Source organism: Oncorhynchus nerka, linkage group LG3 (genome assembly GCF_034236695.1).
Source record: "Oncorhynchus nerka isolate Pitt River linkage group LG3, Oner_Uvic_2.0, whole genome shotgun sequence".
Lineage (NCBI taxonomy): Eukaryota > Metazoa > Chordata > Actinopteri > Salmoniformes > Salmonidae > Oncorhynchus > Oncorhynchus nerka.
In genome coordinates, this window is record NC_088398.1 from 29,912,582 (window position 1) to 29,940,482 (window position 27,901).

General features: G+C 43.4%; 1 protein-coding gene across 1 annotated transcript in view; it reads left to right on the forward strand.

Moving 5' to 3' along the window:
- The window catches only part of mchr2a (melanin concentrating hormone receptor 2a), a 33,540-nt gene extending 8,207 nt beyond the window's left edge, over positions 1 to 25,333 (forward strand). The window contains exons 2-5 of the mRNA XM_029643558.2: positions 2,894 to 3,103; positions 16,517 to 16,711; positions 21,396 to 21,515; positions 22,070 to 25,333. Coding sequence (XP_029499418.2) covers positions 2,894 to 3,103; positions 16,517 to 16,711; positions 21,396 to 21,515; positions 22,070 to 22,394 — 850 coding nt within the window. The 3' untranslated portion in view covers positions 22,395 to 25,333. The remainder of the gene's footprint in view (positions 1 to 2,893; positions 3,104 to 16,516; positions 16,712 to 21,395; positions 21,516 to 22,069) is intronic.
- Positions 25,334 to 27,901: the final 2,568 nt, after the last annotated feature.

Below are 27,901 nucleotides of genomic sequence, written 5' to 3' on the forward strand. Positions count from 1 at the left end.
AAACCCATAGGGGAGGGTCTGATGGGCATCTGTCCGTGGTGGCGGCTCTGGCGCGGGACGTGGACCCCACTCCACCATAGTCTTGGCCAACTTAAATGGCGCCTTTGGAGCGGCGACCCTCAGACTGGGGACCCTTGCAGCGGGCCCCGAATAGACGGGACACCCCGGCAGCGCCTGACTGACGGGCGGCCCCGGAAGCGCCTGACTGACGGGCGGCCCCGGCAGCTCCTCACTGACGGCCGGACAGGAGGGAGACTCTGGAAGCGCCGGACAGGAGGGAGACTCTGGAAGCGCCGGACAGGAGGGAGACTCTGGAAGCGCCGGACAGGAGGGAGACTCTGGAGGGAGGAGACGGAGAGACAGCCTGGTGCGTGGGGCTGCCACAGGAGGCCTGGTGCATGGAGGAGGCACCGGATGGACCGGACTGTGGAGGCGCACTGGAGGTCTTGAGCACCGAGCCTGCACAACCTGTCCTGGCTGGATACTCCCCGTACCCCGGCCAGTGCGGTGGGGTGGAACAGACCGCACTGGGCTGTGCTGGCGAACCGGGGACACCGTGCGTAGGGCTGGTGCCATATAACCCGGGCCGAGGAGACGCACTGGAGACCAGATGCGCTGAGCCGGCTTCATTGCTCCTGGCTCGATGCCCACTCTAGCCCGGCCGATACGAGGAGCTGCGATGGACACCGTGCGCCTCACGGCATAACACGGTGCCTGCCCGGCCCACCTCTCGCCACGGTAAGCACGGGGAGTTGGCTCAGGTCTCCTACCTGACTTAGCCACACTCCCCGTGTGGCTCCCCCAAGAAATCTTTGGGGCTGCCTCTCGGGCTTCCTTGCCAGCCGTGTTCCCTCAAAGCGCTGGCTCCCTTTACCTGCTGCCTCAACTCCACTCCATGAGTCCATTCCACGCTGCTCCTGGTTACCACGCTGCTTGGTCCTTTTTTGGTGGGTAGTTCTGTAACGACTGTTGGAAGGAGAAGGTGAGGACCAAGATGCAGCATGGTAAGTGTCCATCATTATATTAATAAACTGAACACTAAATACAACCAGGAACAAAAGAAACAACCGAAACAGCTCCGTCAGGTGCAAAACACACTAAACAGAAAATAACTACCCACACCCATAGTGGGAAAACAGGCTGCCCAACGATAACCAGCTGCCTCTGATTGGGAACCATACCAGGCCTAAACATAGAAACACAACACCTAGACTTACAACATAGAATACCCACCCACATCACACCCTGACCAAACTAAAAATAGAAACATACAAAGCAATCTACAGTCAGGGCGTGACAGGCATTGTGTTGTTTGACAAAACTGCACATTTTAGAATGGCCTTTTATTGTCCTCACCTGTATAATGATCACACTGTTTAATCAGATTATTGATATGCCACACCTGTCAGGTGGATGGATTATCTTTGCAAAGGAGTAGCGCTCACTAAAAGGGAATTAAACAAATCTGTGCCCAGAATTTGAGAGAAATAAGCTTTTTGTGTGTTTGGAAAATTTCTGGGATATTTTATTTCAGCTCATGAAACATTGTACCAACACTTTACCTGTTGTGTTTGTAGTTTTGTTCAGTATAACTGCATTCTAAACTGAAGACCATGATTAGTTGATTATTGTGTGTCACCAATCAGGATTTGCACTTCCCGGCTTACAGCTACAGAAAGTCAGAGATATGGAACTCAGTGGAGAGTGACTGTAATAACATCGAGCAATCAAACATTAAAGGCATTCTCCTTGGGATTTCACTTCACCGGACTGTACGTGTACCACTGGAGCACAAATTGGATGTGTTATCACTGTATTTGCTCAATGTTAAATCAAATCAAATAAAAGTTGGTGTCAGCAGGTCCTTTAGGTCAGTGTTTCCCAACTCCAGTCCTCGAGTACCCATCACAGTACACATTTCTGTGGTGGCCCCGGACCAGCACACCTGATTCAACTAATCACCAATCCTTCAATGACTTGAATCAGGTGAGTTTGTCCAGGTCTTACAACAAAAATGTGTGCTGTTGGGGTACTCAAGGACTGGAGTTGGGAAACACTGCTTAAGGTGGAACAATTTACTTGAAAAGCAACCCTAAAGATCCCATTACCCGGCTGTGTGTACACTGATTGTAGATGTCCTTTCCATTTCCATACAGAGAGACTTTGAAGCAAGGCCTTTGATTTGACCAGTCAATAAAATCCAATGCAGTGCATCTTGGGATGTTCCCATGAGGGGAACCAAAGGGTAGAGTGAGTACCTCAGGCCACATGATAAAATAAGTTGAAAGGTGATGGTCAGGAGCCACTAGATGGCACAATTATGACTCTTTTGATAACTTTATTTTAAATCTTGCTCCACTGGGGTTTGTTAACTATAAAATAAAGGTTGTGGAGGAATCATCTCAAAACACAGCCCTACAATGTGACCTTACGCATTAAGCAGATTGGAGTTCCTTACTTTAACTTCTTAAGGGCAGCTCTGCCTTGAGAACATAAACTAATGCAATTAGCTATGTTTAGGAAATAAATGTGATTGGTTGAGTTTAGGCAAGTAATTCCAATTGGTTGAGGTTTGGGTTAGGCTAAGATTACATAAGACATTTGATTGGCTAAGTGTACTGTCGCGAAGGGTTGGGTTGCGAACAAGCATGCTTGTGAATGAAAATGTGAATGTTAATGACATCCTCCACCAACACGCACCACCACCAAACGATCTATCATTCTTTCTGCCCCTTGAGGCAGAACAGCCCTCAAAACAAAATTGAACAAGCACAGATTGTTGCTTTGTTGTTAGATGTGATAAGTGTGCAGTAGTTATGCAGTCCACTATTGTTCGTTCTGAATGTATTAAACACAGAGTACAGACAGTGTTAAGATGTGTGTTATTTTACAGGACCACAAAGAAGACCGTTCCAGACGTATACATCTGTAACCTGGCCGTGGCTGATGTGGTCCACGTGACGGTCATGCCCTTCCTGATCCACCAGTGGGCCCGGGGGGGGCATTGGGTGTTTGGCAGCACCCTCTGCACCATCATCACCTCCCTGGACAACTGCAATCAGGTGGCCTGTGCAGCCGTCATGACCGCTGTCAGCCTGGACAGGTGAGTAATATGATATGGGAGTTAGTTTGCCTCGTGCTCTGTTGCCGGTTGGCAATACCCAGTTGGCAATAGAGCACAGCTAGGAGACCGGCACATAAAAACACCAAAATTACAATTAAGTAATCCATTTCTGTCCTAAGATCTTCACATTTTCATATTTGGAACATGTCCTTGCATGCCATGCACTGAGTATGTAATTTGACACTTCATTAGATTCTGATCATAATTGGGGAGTTGACTTTGCCAAGCTGTTGAAGGTTAAATGTCTCAGTAGTGGAAAAAGGTGTATAGTCAGTTCAAATCAAAGTTTATTGGTTGCGTACACAGATTTGCAGATGTTATCGCAGGTGCAGTGAAATGCTTATGTTTCGACGGTGCAGTAATATCTAGTATAAAATATCCAAAAAGCACAAATAAGCAAAAAAAGAAATTAAGAAATCAGAACGAGCAATGTCAGAGTCCGAAATATAAATAAACTCAGCTAAAAAAGAAATGTCCCTTTTTTCAGGACCCTGTCTTTCAAAGATCATTTCAAAAAATCCGAATAACTTCACAGATCTTCATTGTAAAGGGTTTAAACACTGTTTCCCAATGCTTGTTCAATGAGCCATAAACAATAATGAACATGTACCTGTGGAACGGTTGTTAAGACACTAACAGCTTACAGACGGTAGGCAATTAAGGTCACAGTTATGAAAACTTAGGACACTAAAGAGGCCTTTCTACTGACTCTGAAAAACACCAAAAGAAAGATGCCCAGAGTCCCTGCTCATCTGCGTGAACGTGCCTTAGGCATGCTGTAAGGAGGCATGAAGACTGCAGATGTGGCCAGGGCAATAAATTGCAATGTCCGTACTGTGAGACACCTAAGACAGCGCTACAGGGACAGAACGGACAGCTGATCGTCCTCGCAGCGGCAGACCACGTGTAACAACACCTTCACAGGATCGGTACATCTGAACATCACCCCTGCGGGACAGATACAGGATGGAAACAACAACTGCCCAAGTTACACCAGGAACGCACAATCCCTCCATCAGTGCTCAGACTGTCCGCAATAGGCTGAGAGAGGCTGGACTGAGGGCTTGTAGGCCTGTTGTAAGCCTAAACATTACCGGCAACAACGTTGCCTATGGGCACAAACCCACCTTTGCTGGACCAAACAGGACTGGCAAAAAGTGCTCTTCACTGAAGAGTCGTGGTTTTGTCTCACCAGGGGTGATGGTTGGATTCGCGTTTATCGTTGAAGGAATGAGCATTACACTGAGGCCTGTACTCTGGAGCGGGATCGGAGGTGGAGGGTCCGTCATGGTCTGGGGTCTTTCTACTCTCTCCAGATGAAATCTTGCGACTCGTGAGGTCCAAAATGGCCAGAGTCGCTCCCCTCCTCAAGAAACGAACACTTGAGCCCTCTGACGAAAAAATTACATGCTGGTATCCCTTCTTTTTTTCCCCAAAACATTTGAGCGTGTTTTCTCTGACCAATCCTCTCACTGTCTCTCTCAGAACAACCTTCTTTACCCTAACCAGTCAGGCTTCAAGACGGGTCATTCAACTGAGACGGCTCTTCTGTGTCACGGAGACTGCCAATCGAACCCAAACACTGCCAATCCTGACTCTCTCTCCTCTGTTCTCATCCTCCTAGATCTATCCGCTGCCTTCGACACCATGAACCATGGTCCCGTGTGGCTCAGTTGTTAGAGCATGGCACTTGCAACGCCAGGGTTGTGGGTTTGATTCTCACGGGGGACCAGTACAAATGAAAATGTATGCACTCACTACTGTAAGTTGCTCTGGATACGAGCGTTTGCTTAATGATTCAAATATAAACATAATCCTCTTCTCCACCATCTCAGGCGCTGCACATTCTTGGATTGTATCCTGGCAGGCCGCTCCCACCAGGTGACGTGGAGAAGATCTGTGCCTGCATCACGTACTCTCACTACTGGGGTCCTTCAGTGCATGGTTCTAGGCCCTGTCTTCTTCTCTCTATACACCAAGTCACTTGGCTCGGTCATATCCTCTGTCATTTTAATAGGCTGTCATTGTAAGTAAGACTTTGTTCTGTTCTGGCTTGCCTAGTTAAATAACGGTTCAATAAAAATCCTCACAGGGTCTCTCCTACCATTGCTCTGCGGATGACACTCACTACCTCAACCTCGACAAGACAGATGTGCTCTTCCTCCCGGGGAGGTCCTGCTCACTCCAAGACCTCTCCATCATGGTTGACTCCACAGTGTACCCCTTCCGGAGAGCAAAGAACCTTGCCGTGACCCTGGATAACACTGTTATTCTCTGCATACATCAAAGCAGTGACTCACTCCTTCAGGTTCATGCTCTGCAATATCTGTAGAATCCGATCCTTCCTCACATGATAAGTGGCGCAGGTCCTAATACAGGCACTTTTTTTTTATCTCCCATCTGGACTACTGCATTTCGCTGTTGGCTAGGAACTCGTGCCATCAAACCCCTGCAACTTATCCAGAATGCCGCAGCATGTCTAGTGTTCAATCTTCCCAAGTTCTCCCATGTCACCCCACTCCTCCGCACACTCCACTGGCTTCCAGTCGAAGCTCACATCCACTACAAGACCATGGTACTTGCCTACGGAGCAGTAAGAGGAACTGCCCCTCCCTACCTTCAGGCTCTGCTCAAACCCTACACCCCAACCCGAGTACTCCGTTCTGCCACCACTGGTCTTTTGTAAACTAACACCCTACCAGCACTGACTTTGTTGATAGCTACTTCAAATGTGGATGGGGCGTGTTCTCTGCTGTCTCCTGTAGTCCACGATCAGCTCCTTTGTTGACATTGATTGAGAGGTTATTTTCCTGGCACTACTCTGCCTGGGCTCTCAACTCCTACCGCTTGGCTGTCTCGTTGTTGGTAATCAGGCTGCTGTGTTGTCTGCAAACTTGATGATTGAATTGGAGACATGCATAGCCACGCAGTCATGAGTCAACAGGGAGTACAGGAGGGGACTGAGCATGCACTCCTGTGGGGCCCACGTGTTGAGGGTCAGCGTGGGGGAGGTGCTGTTGCCTACCTTCACCTCTTGGGGTCGGCCCGTCAGGAAGTTTATGGCCCAGTTGCACAGGGAGGGGTTCAGACTCAGGATCCTGTGCTTAGTGATGATCTTGCAAGACACTATGGTGTTGACGGCTGAGCTCTAGTCAATGAACAGCATTCTTATATAGGTATTCCCCCCCCAAACCCTCTTTTACATAGTCACTTTAACCATATCTACATGTACATACCACCTCAATCAGCCCGACTAACCAGTACCTGTATATAGCCTCGCTACTGTTATTTTTCACGGGCTTTTTTTACAGTTTCTTTTATTTCTTTATTTTCCTATTGTTCGCCTAATACCTTTTTTGCACTGTTATAGCCTATAGATAAGCATTTCACTGTAAGGTCTACTACACCTGTTGTATTCGGCGCACGTGACATTAAAACTTTTATTTGATTTATTCATATTGTCCAGGTGGGATTGGGCAGTGCAATGGTGATCGCGTCATTCGTGAATCTGTTTGGGCGTTATGCAAATTGTGGTGGGTTCAGGTGTCGGGTAAGGTGGAGGTGATATGAAGGGTGCCGTCTTTCTGTGTCCTGACACTCTTTGTGGTCACCAAAGATCCCATTGCATTATCGGAAGAGTACAGGTGTTAACCCCGGTGCCCTGGCTAAATTTGCTATCTGACCCTCATACCATCATTGCCACCTAATCATCTCCAACTCCAAATTGGCTCATTCCCTTTCCCCCCTATAAGTTTCCCCCAGGTTGTTGCCGTAAATGAGAATGTGTTCTCAGTCAATTTTCCTGTAAAAATAATGTATATATATACACACATACATCTATATGGTTGAAATCGGAAGTTTACAGGTTGGAGTCATTAAAACTTGTTTTTCAACCACTCCACAAATTTGTCTACAAACTAGTATTGGCAAGTTTGTTAGGACATATACTTTGTGCATGACACAATACATTTTTCCAACAATTGTTTAGAGACAGAGTGAATTTTAAGTTCAATAATCTATCACAATTCCAGTGGGTCAGAAGTTTACATACACTAAGTTGACTGTGCCTTTAAACAGCTTGGAAAATTCTAGAAAATTATGTCATGGCTTTAGAAGCTTCTGATAGGCTAATTGACATCATTTGAGTCAATTGGAGGTGTACCTGTGGATGTATTTCAAGGCCTACCTTCAAAACTCAGTCCCTCTTTGTTTGACATCATAGGAAAATCAAAAGAAATCAACCCCCCAAAATTGTAGACCTCCACAAGTCTGGTTCATCCTTGGGAGCAATTTCCAAACGCCTGAAGGTACCACGTTCATCTGTACAAACAATAGTACGCAAGTATAAACACCATGGGACCACGCAGCCGTCATACCGCTCAGGAAGGAGACGCGTTCTGTCTCCTGGAGATGAACGTACATTGGTGCAAAAAGTGCAAATCAATCCCAGAACAACAGCAATGGACCGTGTGAAGATGCTGGAGGAAACAGGTACAAAAGTATCTATATCCACAGTAAAATGAGTCCTATATCGACATAACCTGAAAGGCCGCTCATCAAGAAAGATGCCTGCTTTGCTGAAGGAGGGACTGGTGCACTTCACAAAATAGATGGCATCATGAGGTGGAAAATTATGTGGATATATTGAAGCAACATCTCAAGACATCAGTCAGGAAGTTAAAGCTTGGTCGCAAATGGGTCTTCCAAATGGACAATGACCCCAAGCAAAGTTGTGGCAAAATGGCTTAAGGACAACAAAGTCAATGTATTGGAGTGGCCATCACAAAGCCCTGACCTCAATCCTATAGAAAATGTGTGGGCAGAACTGAAAAAGTGTGTGTGAGCAAGGAGGCCTACAAACCTGACTCAGTTACACCAGCTCTGTCAGGAGGAATGGGCCAAAATTCACCCAACTTATTGTGGGAAGCTTATGGAAGGCTACCCGAAACGTTTGAATGAGTTAAACAATTTAAAGGCAATGCTACCAAATATGAATTGAGTGTATGTAAACTTCTGACCCACTGGGAATCTGATGAAAGAAATAAAAGCTGAAAGAAATAATTATCTCTACTATTATTCGGACATTTCAAATTCTTAAAATAAAGTGGTGATCCTAACTGACCTAAGACATTCATTCAGCCTACAGTGAATGAGGCCCATTAACCATTTCCACCACTGCCCACTCCTGCTGGTCGGTGAGCACACGGCCACAGCCATCACCATGGGGCCTTCTGTCAATTCTGGGGGAAGAACAGAGTATACTGTCAATAGATCTGTAACATGTTGTGTTTTTACTTGCATTACAATATGTAATTTACTGTAAATGTAATGGTAAAGCATCGTGCATATTTTGCAGATTTACCGGTTTTCTTGGCAAAATGTTTTCATGGTCGAATTTATCTTTTCAGATTGGGTTGAACTAATCCGGCAGCCTCTGCCATGGTAAGGACTCTCTTTAAAAGCCTGGGCAGAAGACTCGCTGGCAAAAAAAATAGGCTTAAAGGTTCAGTTCCTGAAGGAAACTATTCACTATTTAAAGTGAATAGAATAAAAGGGAAACGTGTAGGTAGTCAAACTGTACATTGTAGAAACGGAATAGAAAGGTTCGAAACTTTTGTGGAACATTACAGCACAGTTAAAAAAATATATGGCAAAACTGTATAGTGTTCAGAGATGGGAGGGGTTGAGGGGAGCTGAAGTGTGGGATTACAAATAAAAATAAAAACAAGATAACTAATGTAAAATATACTGTGCCTGTAAAATGTATATAGGTTCAGAACTTTTGTGAAACATCACAGCAGAGTTAAAAAAAAATATACAGCATGGCAAATAGAAATAAAAACTGTATCTTCAGAGATTAGATGTGAGAGTTTGAGTGGAGCTGAAGGATGGAACTAAAAACAAACAAGATTACTGATATAAAATACACTGTGTCTGTAACATGTATGTACAGTGGGGCAAAAAAGTATTTAGTCAGCCACCAATTGTGCAAGTTCTCCCACTTAAAAATATGAGAGAGGCGCTGTACTGCAGCGCCAGCTGTGCCATCAGAGTCCCTGGGTTCGCGCCCAGTCTCTGTCGTAACCGGCCGCGACCGGGAGGTCCGTGGGGCGACGCACAATTGGCCTAGCGTCGCCCGGGTTAGGGAGGGCTTGGTCGGTAGGGGTGTCCTTGTCTCATCGCGCACCAGCGACTCCTGTGGCGGGCTGGGCGCAGTGTGCGCTAACCAAGGTGGCCAGGTGCACGGTGTTTCCTCCGGCGCATTGGTGCGGCTGGCTTCCGGGTTGGATGCACGCTGTGTTAAGAAGCAGTGCGCCTTGGTTGGGTTGTGTATCGGAGGACGCATGACTTTCAACCTTCGTCTCTCCCGAGCCCGTACGGGAGTTGTAGCGATGAGACAAGATAGTAGCTACTACAACAATTGGACACCACAAAAATTGGGGAGAAAAAGGGGTAAAACGTTTTTTTAAAACACAAAAAAAATATGAGGCCTGTAATTTTCATCATAGGTACACTTCAACTATGACAGACAAAATGAGAAAAAAATGGATGACTGACTAAATACTTTTTTGCCCCACTGTATATAGTATGTACTGTATAAGCTTGAAGTAGATACCTAGGTGTTGTAGTCCGCTGGTTTACTCCAATTAGAGAGAGGTGGTAGGGTAACGGGAAAGTAATGCAGGAAAATATATCATATATATTTATAAAAAATATTTATGGGGGATTGGAAAATATGCAATTACATTGATTGAAGCCACAAAAATATAAAAGCATGTAGAGTGTTGGTCCCATGTTTCATGAGCTGAAATAAAAAATCCCAGTCATTTTTCATACGCACAAAAATAACATTTCTCAAAAATGTTGTGCAGACATTTGTTCACATCCCCGTTAGTGAGCATTTCTCCTTTGCCAAGATAATCCATCCACCTGACAGGTGTGGCATATCGAGAAGCTGATTAAACAAACAGCATGATAATCTGGGGCGGCAGGTGAGAGCGTTGGGCCAGTAATCGAAAGGTTGCTGGATCTAAACTATTGTAGCTTTAAACTGCCAATTTAAAAAAAATGGAATATCTACATAGGCGCACAGAGGCCCATTATCAGCAACCATCACTCCCATGATCCAATGGCACGTTGTGTTAGCTAATCCAAGTTTAGCATTTTAAAAGGCTAATTGATCATTAGAAAACACTTTTGCAATTATTATTAATCACAGCTGAAAACTATTGTGCTGATTTAAAGAAGCAATAAAACTGGCCTTCTTTAGACTAGTTGAGTATCTGGAGCAACAGCATTTGTGGGTTTGATGACAGGCTCAAAATGGACTGAAACAAAGACCTTTCGTCTGAAACTCATCAGTCTATTCTTGTTCTGAGAAATGAAGGCTATTCCATGCGAGAAATTGCCAAGAAACTGAATATCTCGTAACATGCTGTGTACTACTCCCTTCACAGAACAGGGCAAACTGGCTCTAACCCGAATAGAAAGAGGAGTGGGAGGCCCCAGTGCACAACTGAGCAAGAGGACAAGTACATTAGAGTGTAGTTTGAGAAACATACACCTCACAAGTCCTTAAATATTACCCGCCAAACACCAGTCTCAAGTCAACAGTGAAGAGGTGACTCAGGGATGCTGGCCTTCTAGGCAGAATTGCAAAGAAAAAGCCATATTGCAGACTGGCCAATAAAAATAAAAGATTAAGATGTGCAAAAGAACCCAGACACTGGATAGAGGAACTCTGCCTAAAAGGTCAGCATCCTGGAGTCGCCTCTTCACAGTTGACGTTGAGAAATGTCTAACTTTTGAACGGTAGTGTAGGTAGGGGTAAAGTGACTATGTATAGATAATAAACAGCGAGTAGCAGCAGTGTAAAATCTAAGGGGGAGGGTGTCAATAAAAACAGTCCGTGTGGCCATTTGATTAATTGTTCAGCAGTCTTACGGCTTGGGGGTAGAAGCTGTTGAGGAGCCTTTTGGACCTAGGCTTGGTGCTTCGGTACCGCTTGCCGTGTGGTAGCAGAGAGAACAGTCTATGACTTGGTTGACTGGAGTCTTTGACAATTTGACAATTACCCTCTGTAGTGCCCTCCGTTCTAATTCCGAGCAGTTGCCATACCAGGTGTTGATGCAACCGGTCTCTGATGCAGTTGTATTACTTTTTGAGAATGAAATGAAAGGGTATTGTGAGCATTGCATTGTGAAAGGTATTTCTAGATGAAACATTGATTAGGTTTGGTGAAAAAGTTAGTGTGATTTTGTGTGTTGTACTTAGTCATTTGAAAATGTTTTTAAAGTAAAAAAAACAGCCTTTTGATGATCTGTTTAGATTTTTATACTAACAATTGTGAAATTTTACCACATACTTGTGAAATTAGTACAAAAGTGATACATTTAAAAAAAATAGTCATGTCTATTCAATTATCTATATTTCTGTTGGTTTCCTATGGAAGATTGAAAGTATTATTTAAAACAAGAGATATTCCCATTCAAGTCAACATTCTCTGAGTGGAATTTCACCATCTTTGTGGTACCATTTGAAAGTATAAATTTCAACAACAAAAACATTTGCAGTGGTGGGTATTAATGGAGTCAAGGGAAGCCAAAACATGTTGCCCAAAATATTGACCAAGAAAAAAAACATAAAATAATTGATCTTTAATCACTCTGTGTTTCATAATTGTCCTTCAGTTCACAAGAGACTGAATGTATCTCACTGGAGAAAGCATCCGAGCCAGCGAAACAGCACCCCTCTGTCTCTGCATGTGTTTCCCATATATCTGACGCTGTCTGGTTAAAAAGAGTATGACGTTGTTGCCCCCTGTAGCATTGAATGCAAGGGAAGCCAGCGAGCATTTGGCCTCCCTTGATAAAAAAAAAGTATAAAATAATAACCAATCAGCATTGAGCTAAACTGAGTGAGCTCACCTGTGAATGGTCCTGGGGCACCAAAAAAAATGTCAAGGGAAGCCAGTTTGGATTTGGCTTCACACCAATCACATCACATCGAGAGCAAAATGTCATTGACAGAAAAAAACGTGCATCTCGTTGTGTTGTTTTCCTCCGGTGGCTAGCCAGCTAAAATTGGCCCTTTCCTAAATTAGCCATGGATGGAGATAGATATTTGGATGTGTGGTTTTACTTAATTCTCCATACCGGCCAATGTGTCTTCTTATTATCTCGGCTTTAGGCCTATATATCACGGCCGCAAAGGCATATGAGCTAACAGGTTATAGAAAAAACAACGCAATTATCACAGCACATGTAATATAGCTTTTTGGGGGGGCTTGGCTTCCCCAGTGATTAAAAAAATAAATTAGAAAATTGTTTGACAACCCTATTTCTAAGCTTTTAAATGATATCAATCTCAACCGTTTATCTTTTCCAGAGATGAAGACATGGATATCTCATGGTGTGGTGGGGTATGCAAAATAGGGTATCTTTGCGCACCTTTATCTCTTGAAAGTTTATGCATTCAGGTCCAAAAAGTCACTTTCTGAGCACTTCAAACAATGGGAAAATATGTATGGAGGTTTCGTTCAAATCAAAAGGGGTGCTGTCAAAAAGTGATTGAACTCAAATGGATTTACCCATTAGCCAGGCTAACACTCCACTGTATTTGCATTAAGTACAGCATTATTCCTAACATTTCCTTTCACAGGGGTTGTGGTACGAACGTCATGCAGGTTAACATTGTGCATTCACCATACACACTACATTCCATGTCTGTGATTGCATTCCTATTTATACTTCCATAGAAACCTAAAGTACGTAATCAATAATGTCCTTTAGTATTCCAAATTGCTGTTACACTTTCTAAACTTTATTTACCATCCAATCCAGGGACATTTCTAGACGTTTTACTCTGGTTATGTTAAATTCATTCTTATACAAATGGAATACAAAATGCCAGACGAGGTACAGTAGCATAACTTGGAGGGAAAATCCATTTCCCTCAACTTCTGAAAATCTGTCTCAGATTAGGAACAACAAACAGATTTGTGGAAGTTGAATCATTTATTGGTTTTTCTTTAACCCTGAATGACCTGTTTCTAGTGATATGCAGATGGTGTCACGGCTTCAGTTGTATAATTGATAGCATAGCGGCCTCCATGTCAGTGTCGCCTGGGTATTAAAGATATGCCAGTTGGAGGCCGAACCCACTGACAATCGTTTCTAGCTAACTGTTCTGCTCATGATCAAAGTTACCTTTCCATTCGTTCCAAGCCAGCACAAGATGAAAACTCAATCATCTCACCCGCAATCTCTACACACTCTCACTCTACAGTCTAATCTGCACTGTATTACAGATAGTAACATACCCTACCTGACTTTGTATAGATTGGTTAGCTGACAACGTCACAAAAACAATGTGCACGCTTCAACGGAGCAGAAGTCCGTAAGTTGTTGTGATTCTGGATGGCCAAACGGCTAGCAACAATGACAAGAAACTGCCATGTGGGGAATCATAAAAGTGTCTCGTTTTGGCTGCGGTGGTTTCATCTCGTTCTTAACACCGTTTTGTTTTGAGGTGTTTGATTGATTTCATGTCAATGCTAATATTGCTAAAGTTCGCTAGCTAGCTAACCAACAACTTTAACAATGCATTTGAGAGACAACACGTGCTCATTGTGCAACTGTATTATGTTTTCAATAAACAATGGAGACAAAATATAATTTACATGTTGTCAACATTCTGAAGCCAACCTTGTCTGTTTTGCCCCACAGTTGTGCACGCGTCAGTTTTGTTGCTCAACAACTAACCCTTCTATAGATTGTTGTGTTGTCAGTCTATGTCTGCAAGAATAGAAATTAGGTTATTTAATGGGGATGTATGTTTGTGGCATATAGTGTCACTGACATTTAGGGTCAGTTTTGCGCTCTTATGATAACACAATTGGAAGAGGAAATCATACATTCAGAGGACAGCTGTTGCATCCTATAGATAATTAAATCAGCATGTTTCTATGAGTGATGTACCACTGACATACATGAAGACCATGGTATTGTACTGCTGCTGCTGTTCTTGTTATCTGAATATTGTGAAATACAGCTTGCTTATTAAGGCAATTAAGAGCTTGATTTGGAGGTTGGTCTGATTGACAAGAGCATTGATAAACGTACTGGTTTTCCTGGTTTCAAGTACTGATCCAGATTTATCAAGGGACCAGATCTAAATTCACTGTATTGTTACTCACTTAATATTCATGTAAATGAATGAGGACTAATTTAAACTAAACTTGCAGGCAATTAAATTCCATTCTGTTACCCTTGAAGGTCTGAATCCTGGGTCCAGTCATTCGATCCTGTATCCTAATTATCTCTAATTATATGGTTAACACAGAGAGCCATTTGTCTGTGTGTGAGTGAGAATAATATTGAAAAGAAACAGGATAATGTGGTATAATACATAGTAATCTACTCCCACTCACAGATAATACATCCCTGGTGTCATGTCACTTCCCTAACAACCCATGTCACATCCTCTTGGTGCTCTTAGCGTTTTAGCCATTTAATTTGTTTTCATTGTTATGTTTCCACCACTGGTTCTGCTCACACTGCCCTACCCTGTGCTCTGACCTCTTTCTCCCCTCTCTCTCCAGATGAAATCTCGCGTCTTGTGACGGCCGGCCGCCCAACAACCTGCCTGCTTGACCCTATTCCCTCCTCTCTTCTCCAGACCATTTCCGGAGACCTTCTCCCTTACCTCACCTCGCTCATCAACTCATCCCTGACCGCTGGCTACGTCCCTTCTGTCTTCAAGAGAGCGAGAGTTGCACCCCTTCTGAAAAAACCTACACTCGATCCCTCCGATGTCAACAACTACAGACCAGTATCCCTTCTTTCTTTTCTCTCCAAAACTCTTGAACGTGCCGTCCTTGGCCAGCTCTCCCGCTATCTCTCTCAGAATGACCTTCTTGATCCAAATCAGTCAGGTTTCAAGACTAGTCATTCAACTGAGACTGCTCTTCTCTGTATCACGGAGGCCCTCCGCACTGCTAAAGCTAACTCTCTCTCCTCTGCTCTCATCCTTCTAGACCTATCGGCTGCCTTCGATACTGTGAACCATCAGATCCTCCTCTCCACCCTCTCCGAGTTGGGCATCTCCGGCGCGGCCCACGCTTGGATTGCGTCCTACCTGACAGGTCGCTCCTACCAGGTGGCGTGGCGAGAATCTGTCTCCTCACCACGCGCTCTCACCACTGGCGTCCCCAGGGCTCTGTTCTAGGCCCTCTCCTATTCTCGCTATACACCAAGTCACTTGGCTCTGTCATAACCTCACATGGTCTCTCCTATCATTGCTATGCAGACGACACACAATTAATCTTCTCCTTTCCCCCTTCTGATGACCAGGTGGCGAATCGCATCTCTGCATGTCTGGCAGACATATCAGTGTGGATGACGGATCACCACCTCAAGCTGAACCTCGGCAAGACGGAGCTGCTCTTCCTCCCGGGAAGGACTGCCCGTTCCATGATCTCGCCATCACGGTTGACAACTCCATTGTGTCCTCCTCCCAGAGCGCTAAGAACCTTGGCGTGATCCTGGACAACACCCTGTCGTTCTCAACTAACATCAAGGCGGTGGCCCGTTCTTGTAGGTTCATGCTCTACAACATCCGCAGAGTACGACCCTGCCTCACACAGGAAGCGGCGCAGGTCCTAATCCAGGCACTTGTCATCTCCCGTCTGGATTACTGCAACTCGCTGTTGGCTGGGCTCCCTGCCTGTGCCATTAAACCCCTACAACTCATTCAGAACGCCGCAGCCCGTCTGGTGTTCAACCTTCCCAAGTTCTCTCACGTCACCCCACTCCTCCGCTCTCTCCACTGGCTTCCAGTTGAAGCTCGCATCCGCTACAAGACCATGGTGCTTGCCTACGGAGCTGTGAGGGGAACGGCACCTCAGTACCTCCAGGCTCTGATCAGGCCCTACACCCAAACAAGGGCACTGCGTTCATCCACCTCTGGCCTGCTCGCCTCCCTACCCCTGAGGAAGTACAGTTCCCGCGCAGCCCAGTCAAAACTGTTCGCTGCTCTGGCCCCCCAATGGTGGAACAAACTCCCTCACGGCGCCAGGACAGCGGAGTCAATCACCACCTTCCGGAGACACCTGAAACCCCACCTCTTTCAGGAATACCTAGGATAGGATAAAGTAATCCTTCTCACCCCCCCCCCTTAAAAGATTTAGATGCACTATTGTAAAGTGGCTGTTCCACTGGATGTCTTAAGGTGAACGCACCAATTTGTAAGTCGCTCTGGATAAGAGCGTCTGCTAAATGACTTAAATGTAAATGTAAATGTTTCACATTAACAGACAACCATAGTTTTGTCACATTTCCCCTTAAAACGGTTTAATTGGTCAGTTCCTCACATTGATCAACTGTCTCATAGGTACCTGGCGGTGGTGCACCCGTTCCGTCTGATGACCCTCCGCACCCGCTCTAAGACAATCTGGATCAACCTGTTTGTGTGGGTGGTGTCATTTGTCATGGTCCTTCCCGCCTGGGTCCACTCCAAGGTGATTCGCTTCCCTGACGGACTGGAGAGCTGCTCCATGAACCTGGTCACTCCCAAAGAGGTGCTCTGGTAAGGTCACAACCCTGACATAACATCAAATCAACATTGAATTTGGGTGGATATTTAATTGAGTTGACTAACATGATTTCAACATGGGGTAAACCAGTCCATGAAATCATGTTGTTGGTTTGCGCTTGAAATACATGTTTAATGTTAAAAGAAATACAAAATATGATGTTTATAGAACTTGGTGTCCAATGTATATTTGTCTAGTGGGGTCAGATGACTCATGCTGGTCTCTATATCATGATCCTCTACTCTAGTGGTTCCCAAACATTTTATAGTCCCGTACCCCTTCAAACATCCAACCTCCAGCTGTATACCCCCTCTAGCACCAGGGTCAGCGCACTCTCAAATGTTGTTTTTTGCCGTCCTTGTAAGCCTGCCACACACAGACTATACGATACATTTATTAAACATAAGAATGAGTGTGAATTTTTGTCACAACCCGGCTTGTGGGAAGTGACAAAGAGTTCTTATAGGACCAGGGCACAAATAATAATAATAATCAATCATTTTGCTCTTTATTTAACCATCTTACATATAAAACCTTATTTGTCCATCAAAAATGGTGAATAACTCACCACAGGTTACTGAGAAGGGTGTGCTTGAAACTCTGAGCGCAGCCCTGTCCAGAAATCTGACAGTGGCTTCTCATAAAATTCTATTTTCACAGAACCGCTTGTTGCAATTTTGATGAGGCTCTCTTGTTCAGATATCCGTAAGTGGACTGGAGGCAGGGCATGAAAGGGATAACGAATCCAGTTCTTTGTGTCGTCCGTTTCAGGAAAGTACCTGTGTAATTGCGCACCCAGCTCACTCAGCTGCTTCGCTAAATCACATTTGACATTGTCCGTAAGCTTGAGTTCATTTGCACACAAAGAATCATACAATGATGGAACGACCTGTGTGTTGTCCTTGTTAATGCAGACAGAAAAGAGCTCCAACTTCTTAATCATAGCCTCAATTTCATCCCGCACATTGAATATAGTAGTTGCGGAGGGTCCCTGTAATCCTAGATTCAGATCATTCAGGCGAGAAAAAACATCACCATGCAAGCGGTCAGACAAGTGAAAATGATTGTTAGTAAAGAAAACTTAAAGCTTGTCTCGCAATACAAAACAATGTGTCAATACTTTGCCCATTCATAATCAGCGCACTTCTGTATGTTGTGAAAGCATTACATGGTCGCTGCGCATATCATTACATAATGCAGAAAATACACGAGAGTTCAGGGGCCTTGCTTTAACAAAGTTAACCATTTTCACTGTAGTTTCCAAAACGTATTTTAAGCTGTCAGGCATTTCCTTGGCAGCAAGAGTGTCTCGGTGGATGCTGCAGTGTACCCAAGTGGTGTCGGGAGCAACTGCTTGCACGTGCCTTACCACTCCACTGTCTCCCTGTCATTGCTTTTGCGCCATCAGTACAGATACCAACACATTCTGACCACCAAAGTCCATCTGATGTCACAAAGCTGTCCAGTACTTTAAAAATATCCTCTCATGTTGTCCTTGTTACCAGTGGTTAGCAGAAGAGGATGACTTCCTTAATTGACCTCCCATAAACGTAACGGACATGTGCCAGGAGCTGTGCCAGGCCCATATAATTCACTGCCTTTTTCAAAGCAGTAATTGTTTCAAAACATCTCCTGCCATGTCACTGATGCATTGTGAAATAGTGTTGTTTGATGAAGACATTGTCTGTATAGTTTTTTGGCCTTTTCTCCCAGAATTGTCCCAGCCATATCCGTGGCATGGGGCTTGCCTGTCCTAGCCACTCAGTAGCTCACCATATAAGATGCTTCTAGCCCCTTCTTAATGGTATCTGTTGCTTTTATACATGTCTTCCTACTCGAAAGTCATCTTTATTCTCGCTCCAAAAACTCCCATGGCTTATTTTTCAAATTGTCATGTTTCATTTCTAAATGTTTGCGCAAGATTGAAGGTTTCCCGCGAGAGAGTAATGGTTAATGTGATTGGATGTTAATTATTTCACGAGGCTTCCTGTATTTGACTTTGTGTTGTTATTTCGCTGAACACTAGATGGTTCCATTTTTATTTTTGGCAGTGAAACGAGTCTACTCAGGAGAGAAAAAAACCTCACCCAAATGTACAGCCCCGTTGGAAAATATAAATGTACTGTTTAAAAATGTGAAGCATTTTTTATTTAAAAACAAATGCGAATCACATTTTTATTTGGCCGTACCCCGACTGCATTGTGCGTACCCAAGTTTGGGAATACCTGCTCTGCTCCAATGCCTTATTCAACCCACCCTCCCCCCAAATAGCTTCATAAATAGGAATGCAATCACAGACTAATGGATGACCTGATGTAGCCCATAAAGTCCAACACTTTCCATACTAATGAGAAGACAAACCATACACATGTTATTGGCTGGGGAATTTACTTGACTCCTGCAGAAACTGTTCATTGAAATTCAAATGTCAATTTAACTGGTATCAAATCAGATTTTATTTGTCACATGCGCTGAATACAACAATGCCAACAATGCAGTTAAAAACCATGCAGTTTTAATGAAAATACCAACAAAAAAAGTAAGAGATAAGAATAACAAATAATTAAAGAGTGTGAGTAAATAACAATAGTGGGGCTATATACAGGGGGTACCTGTACAGAGCCAATGTCAAGGTAATATGTACAGTTGAAGTCGGAAGTTTACATTCACCTTAGCCAAATACATTTCAGTTTTTCACAATTCCTGACATTTAAATCCTAGTAAGAATGCCCTGTTTTAGGTCAGTTAGGATCACCACTTTATTTTAAGAATGTGAAATGTCAGAATAATAGTAGAGAATGGTTTATTTAATCTTTTATTTATTTCATCACATTCCCAGTGGGTCAGAGGTTTACATACACCAATTAGTATTTGGTAGCATTGCCTTTAAATTGTTTAACTTGGGTCAAACGTTTCAGGTAGTCCCTCACAAGCTTCCCACAATAAAGTTGGGTGAATTTTGGCACATTCCTCCTGACAGAGCTGGTGTAACTGAGTCAGGTTTGTCGGCCTCCTTGCTCACACAGCTTTTTCAGTTCTGCCCACACATTTTCTATAGGATTGAGGTCAGGGCTTTGTGATGGCCACTCCAATACCTTGACTTTGTTGTCCTTAAGCCATTTTGCCACAACTTTGGAAGTATGCTTGGGGTCATTGTCCATTTGGAAGACCCATTTGCAACCAAGCTTTAACTTCCTGACTGATGTCTTGAGACGTTGCTTCAATATATCCACATAATTTTCCTTCTCATGATGCCATCTATTTTGTGAAGTGCACCAGTCCCTCCTGCAGCAAAGCACACCCACAACATGATGCTGCACTCCCATGCTTCACGGTTGGGATGGTGTTCTTCAGCTTGCAAGCCTCCCCCTTTTCCTCCAAACACAACAATGGTCATTATGGCCAAACAGTTCTATTTTTGTTTCATCAGACCAGAGGACGTTTCTCCAAAACGTACGATCTTTGTCCCCATGTGCAGTTGCAAACCGTAGTCTGGCTTTTTTATGGCAGTTTTGGAGCAGTGGCTTCTTCCTTGCTGAGTGGCCTTTTAGGTTATGTCGATATAGGACTTGTTTTACTGTGGATATAGATACTTTTGTACTTGTTTCCTCCAGCATGTTCACAAGGTCCTTTGCTTGTTGTTCTGGGATTGATTTGCACTTTTCGCACCAAAGTACGTTCATCTCTAGGAGACAGAACGCGTCTCTTTCCTGAGCAGTATGATGGTTGCATGGTCCCATGGTGTTTATACTTGCGTACTATTGTTTGTACAGATGAATGTGGTACCTTCAGGTGTTTGGAAATTGCTCCCAAGGATGAACCTGACTTGTGGAGGTCTACAAATTATTTTATGAGGTCTTGGCTGATTTCTTTTGATTTTCCCATGATGTCAAGCACAGAAGCGCTGAGTTTGATGGTCGGCCTTGAAATACATCCACAAGGTACACCTCCAAATGACTCAAATGATGTCAATTAGCCTATCAGAAGCTTCTAAAGCCATGACATAATTTTCTGGAATTTTCCAAGCCGTTTAAAGGCACAGTCAATTTAGTGTATGTAAACTTCTGACCCACTGGAATTGTGATACAGTTGTGATTTGTGATAAATAATCTGTCTGTAAACAATTGTTGGAAAAATTACTTGTCATGCACAACGTAGATGTCCTAACCAACTTGCCAAAACTATAGTTTGAATTTGTGGAGTGGTTGAAAAACAAGTTTTAGTGACTCCAACCTAAGTGCATGTAAACTTCCGACTTCAACAGTACATGTAGGTAGAGTTATTAAAGTGACTAGGCATAGATAGAATGTAGTTACTATCAAATGAACAAATGTATTCATTACAGTGGGACATCCCACTGTGCACAGACATCAGTTCTATGTCTCGTTTTGATTGACATTTGGTTGAGTTGTTTGGTTAACGTGAATTCAACAAAAGCTGTAACCATTTCGTTTAAAAATTGGGTGAAAAAAAAGATGAAATGCCCTTACTTTGTGAAAATACAATTAGTTTTCACCGTTGATTCAACATTCATCACATTATTGGGTTGAAATGTTATGGAATGCAAACAACATTGATTCAACTAGTTTTTTCCCAGTGGGATGGCACTAGCTCCTGCAAGCTGACACACATGTTCTCTCTCTCCCTCCCTCCGTCCCTCCCTCCCTCCCTCCCCAGGTACACCCTATATCAGACCATCACATCTTTCTTTCTGCCCCTGCCCCTTATCATCACCTGTTACATGCTGATCCTGTGCTATACCTGGAGGATGTACCTGAAGAACAAAAGGGAACGGCGGTGAGTCATGCCCGCTGGCAGCTGCCCAGTGGGCACACATGCGCGTGCATAGAGCAAGGCTGAATAACGTCATACCCTGGGCAGGGCGAGAGCCTATGGTATCTCTAGTGGCAGAGAGAGTGGCCATTATCTCTAGTGGCAGAAACGTAGTCGTGGTCATCAACCATGGCAGAGGCTGATAGTTACATAAAGACACAGAGACACACAGAGGTACTAGATACAGTAAATGTGAGGCACTAGAAATAGAGATGCCCACAAGTATGAAATTACAGGTTTTGGCGGGTGTTCTAAAAATAAATTACATTTAAAACAGTTCTATGCTGGAGAAAAATAACGGTACCATGACCTCCACTTAGTAATCTAGTCATTAGCCGTCTCTCTCTCTGTGGGTAGAAATTGAGCCTGAGGACAAGGTTATCCACTCAGTAAACCAAAATGACAGACAACAAATATGGGGATGACTTATCTGATGCAGGAAGGACTTCTTGATGTATGCTTCTATGCTGGTCATTATTGTCACTAAGCCCTGGTTCCTCTCCCCTCCTCAGCTTCAGTGCTAACAACCAGTCCCGGGAGCGAGCCATCCGCCTCACCAAGATGGTTCTGGTCCTTGTGACGGTTTTCCTGGTGAGCGTAGGGCCCTACCACATGCTCCAGCTGGTCAACTTAACGCTGCGGCGGCCCACGCTTGCCTACTACACCTGCTACTACCTGTCAGTGTGCCTCAGTTACGCCGCCAGCAGCATTAACCCTTTCATCTACATCCTGCTCAGCGGACACTTCCGTCGCCGGCTCACTTACCGCAAGCCGCCCAGCAGGCCTGTTGTTGAGAGGGAGCCTAACGGGCCCCAGGTCCGTACACCACACTCCAGCTTCTGACAGTCTTGTCTCAAAGCAGGCACAAACACACACACACACACACCACCACCACTACAGCCTGTCGCCAACACACTGCGTGGGGCATTACCTACGGCAGGAGCATTACCTTTTGATCAAGGATTGCTTTATTTGACATTGTGGATTGACTTACACCTCAACAGGATCAGAGTGTTGTTATTTATTTTCTGTTATGGTTTTCAAAAGGACTGTACGATAGCATTGGGATATTGCAAGGATTGATCCACTATCATTTGGGATTTCCCTGAATTTGGCTGACATTACTTTCACTGTGTATTTTATTGTATAAACACAAATAACACATACTAAGTGTTTGCCATTAACACATAGTTTGGCATTTGTTTTCAACCTATAGTTAGTGTTGCTATATCATTAATTGGTGCATTGATTGGATTGTGTGGGACTTTGAACTCTGTCCTACTGTATGTACGGCTAACAGTGCTGAGACTGCTGAGTGAATACTTCTTTTTTTACCATTAGTCTGAATGCTAAACATTAGACTGGAATCACTGGGATCGGTCCAGGGTGATTTGGTACTGTCTGGTGTTAACTGGGCTGGACTGGGAACTGGCCCCAGGATGTAACGGTATTACTAGTCAACAGACTGACTGAACACGGGCCACAGACACACAGATAGACAGCACCACCAGGGGCATCTAATCAAACAACTCCTCCTTACCCTCACCCAGCTTGTGATCAATAAAAAGCCTATAGCAAACCAGATCAGACAGATAGCAGCAGCGTCACACCCCCGGCAAGGCTAAGGGGAGACTACAGTGCAACCCCTCCCCACTCTCTCTTTCTCTATCGTTCTCTCTCTATGGTAATCCCACTCTGTTTTTACTCTAAAATTGCCTCAGGCATAGAGTAATTTGACATATTGATCAATATGTCTCAATGTCAACACACTCCTGCTGTCTCCAGGATTTCCAATTAGTCTCTTATTGGATTGGTTGTGATCAACATACTAAATTCCATTGTGTTATTGTTCGACGATGGATATATTTGTATGTTATCAGTACCAGTGTACCTAATTTATTAACGTTAACTCTCTGCTCACGCCTCCTCCAATAACATCAGATTATTAAATCGACTAATATACCAATGTAATATAATTTGATTTTCTTCCTACTCGCTCTCTATACTCTCTTCAACTGTTACTTCAAAATATTCCCTTCCCATACTACTGCCTGTATACATCTTCCATCTCTTTGTACACCTCAATCCTCTTATTTCCCCTCTGTGCCTCAACCCCATTACCTCTTCCCCTTTCTCCATCTCTCCCTATACACATTGCTCTCTGCACTTAAGCAGTGGTGTAAAAATACTTGAAAGTACTACTTATGTCGTTTTTTGTTGTTGTATTGTCACGCCTGCTCCCAATCCCCCTCTCTGGCGCTCAAGGGCGCCAGGCTGCCCTTCGTTACGCACACCTGTCACCATCATTACGCGCAGCTGTACAATATTGGACTCACTCTGTCTGCTCCTCACTCTGTTCCCTGTGTCAGCATATTGTCGTAAGGTTTCCCTTGTCCAGACGCTGTCCTTGTTTCGTTCATGTCCATTATTCTTTAAATGTTCACTTCCTGTACTTGCTTCTTGTCTCCCAGCGTCTGTCCTCACAGGTATCTGTACTTTATATTTTTGATAACTTTTACTTTTACTTCACTACATTCCTAAAGAAAATTATGTACTTTTTACTCCATACATTTTCCGTGACACCCAAAAGTACTCGTTACATTTTGAGTGCTTAGCAGGACAGGAAAATGGTCTGATTCACACAATTATCATGAGAACATCCCTGATCATCCCTACTGCCTCTGATCTGGCAGACTCACTAAACACATACTTCATTAGTAAATTATGTCTGAGTGTTTGAGCGTGCCCCTGGCTATCCGTAATTTAAAAAAAATAAAAAGCAAATGGTGCCGTCTGGTTTACTTAATATAAGGAATTTGAAAGGATTTATACTTTTACTTTTGAATCTTAAGTATATTTTAGCAATTACGCTTACTTTTGATACTTAAAATATTTAAAACCAAATACTTTTAGACTTTTACTCAAGTAAGAGTAGTCACTGGGTGACTTTCACTTTTACTTGAGTAATTTTCTATTAAGGTATCTTTACTTTTACTCAAGTATGACAATTGGGTACTTTTTCCACCACTGCACGTAGGCACCTCGCGGGTCAAATTGAGGGTCTCTGTGTTTGTAAAGGGTGCTAGTCCACAAAGTGGATGACGGCATATAAAAGAGATGACGTACTCTGGATAATTATTTCAGGTACTACTTAATTTATTTTCTACTTTCTTTTGGAAATGACACAAGTCACCTTCCTGGTTCCAGTCAGTCTGCCAGTCTGGGGGAGACAGACAGACGGACGGACGGACGGACAGACACCTGTAACCTGACTTTGTTTGACCTTGTTTACCCCATCCTGGCATCATGTCAAACCAGGACCTTGTCAGTAACACTGGCACCCCTGAGTCCCCGCAGCTTAGCGTCTGTCTGTCCCAAGACCGTCTGCCGTAGTGAACCCAGACACCCTCTCCTCTAACCCATCCCACCCTGCTCACCCTGTCCCTGTCTAGTGTCTGTCTACCCCATCAACCAAAAGGTGGAACAGATAGTCATGCATTCATGTAATGAATTATAGAATAGAGCACACATTGAGAGGCACAGAGTCAGCCACAGAGCAGCACAACTGAATATAGAGTTGGAGCTCTTTCACTCGGTTTAGGAAAAAATTGTGTTGCATTTGTCTAGATAGTCAAATGTGTCCAGAATGTGTACAAATAAAAAATAATCAAGACAGTCCATAACGTTGTAGGAGTCTGACGCCATTGTTTCAAGTTGTTATTGTTGTTTTCTTAGTAAGGCTTTTGAGCGTTAGTGTTATTACAGTTTGTAAATATAAAATATGCTGTCTTGTTTTTTGTCTTATTCAATAACATGTGACCTTGATGTTTGTATCTTAGTGAGAGAGAGAAACAGAAAAAGAGAAAGGCAGAATCCCAATTAAAACTATTTTATTTTAGCATTATTATAGACAGCAGAGGGCACCCTTTTCCAATGTTCCTCAAAACTGCAGTGTTTCCCAACTGTTGGGACGTCACAACTGGTTTGACTTGTTCTGTCTACTTGCCTCACACGGCATCCAAATGTCAGTAAATTACATCAGATTTTTTTCTGTACAGTAAACCATACATTTAATCATAATTTCATTTCATTTATTTAATTCTTCCCCACACATCTTAAACAAAGACGAGATTGGGCCTATTTATTTAACCTTTATTTAGCTAGGCAAGTCAGTTAAGAACACATTTTATTTACAATGACTGCCTACCCAGACCAAACCCAGACGACGCTGGGCCAATTGTGCACCGCCCTATCCCAATCACGGCCGGATGTGATGCAATTAAATGAAGACACTGACTTGAATCAGTCAAATGAGAATGATACAATGACAAAATGAAATAGAGCAAATTGAGTTGAAGTGAATTATAGATACAACACGGTGGTGTCAGTTGCCACTTGTTTTGCAGTCACTGACCACCTACAGCATGGATAGGCAACCCTGTTCCTGGAATATTGCAAGTACTGTAGGATTTTGTTCCAACTAGGCACCACACCTGACCAATGTGTACATAGCCAAGTTATCATTGTGTATTCATTCCTTGTGTTATTATTTCTCTATTATTTTTATTTTTCTCTGCATTATTGGTGAAGGGCCCGTAAACATGTCACTGGTAGTCTACACCAGTTGTTTACGAAGCATGGGACAAATAAAATGTTATTTTGATTTGATTTGATCAGTCCATCGAATGCCTAAATTGAACACACCTGGTCTTCCAGGTCGGTTAAATCATAAACATGAAGTGCCTTCCCCCTGACCTACAGCTGAGTGGTACCGTGACCAGTGCTTCATTTGTCAAGCCCTGACCACTGCCCTAGCCTATGGTCCTGAATGGTGTGATGCCTATGTCAAAACCCCCTGCCTTACATTGCTACTGTAATCTGAAAGTGCTCCCGATGAAGCCATGGAGATACAGTATAATGCATGTTCCATTCAATTATGTAGGTGAAGTCATGGCCACCAGAGTAGACCATTTGCTTTACAGCTGATTTGACCCACCTCCTGCTGACCTTACCACTGATCTTCAGTGCTGGGGTCTCAACTTACTATTGAGAGTAAGAATAGTAGAATACACTAGATACAATTTTGATATTTGGTTATGTTTCATTTGGGAGTTTTTTTTCTTATGTCAGTCACTGACAGTCACTCAATTAGCCATGTTAGCTAAGCATTTTTAGATTGGTAGTTAGTTTAGCCAGTTATCTAAACTTGTTGTAATTATGGCCGAATACTCACCGAGCGTGCAGGGCACTTGCCCAGGGCCCTGACTTCAAGGGGGCCCCCATTGGTTGTGTTAGTTATTCTCACTCAGACATCATATTAACATGGCATAAGTCATGGCAAAATGTGTAGAATTGCAGGAAATTAGCTTTAAAGCATTTTTAAAGAGCGTCTGCCCCTAAAAAAATCTACCTCTTGTTTTGAAAATGGCATATATGGCATCAATATGAGTCAGAAACATTTATTGACTACAAAGTGTAAAACAGGATACTTTTGGTCATAAAGTCAATCTCATCCAAAACTGAGATCTGGAGATGCTAGAAAATATTGTGTGTCACAGAATGAAGGGTACCATAACAATTTTCTATGGGTTGGGTTCATTTTAATTCTGCCCACATGCCCACAGCTGGCTGCAACATCAATTATAATGCCCATGGTCAATTTGGTTTGACATTCGATATCACTATGGGGCTAATTAGGGACCATCAGTAATTTACACAATGGTCACTGGTCAATATTTAAAAAGGTCAAAAGCTCCACATGTCAATGACCTTAAAAACCTCAAAGCAACTATACATTGTAGAAATTCATATACAAATATTGAGCGCATTTAATGAGACAACAAAAATGTGTGCAACATGAAAATATTGGGTCATTAGCATTGTGTAATTTATTGACGGTCCCTAACTATCCCCAGAGATAGGTAAACCCATTTTTACATGGTCACATGGGTTCCATGGTTAGCTGAAGCTAAAAAAAAATATTTAAAAAAGATTGGCTAACTCTTCCCACCTGCAAACACACACATAAAACCACATCCAGAAACCAACTCAAGTTTGTATTCAGTCATGGCCACTATAATTTCGCAATGAACCAAATCAGAGAGGAAGAGGCGAAGAAAGAGAATTTACTCCACCCTAAAATCTGTCCTGTGAGCTAAAAACCCTTTTTTTGTATGGAGATCTATGAGAGTGTCGAATTACGTGAGATTTATTTAATCGAATAGAAGTTTCGTAATGTTTAAGCTGTTACACGTGTACTGATAGGCATATGAGTGGATGATCTTTGAGAAAAACTATTTAGTTGTTCCTTTTGTTCAAACATGTATCTGCCCTCTCATTGGCTAGAATGG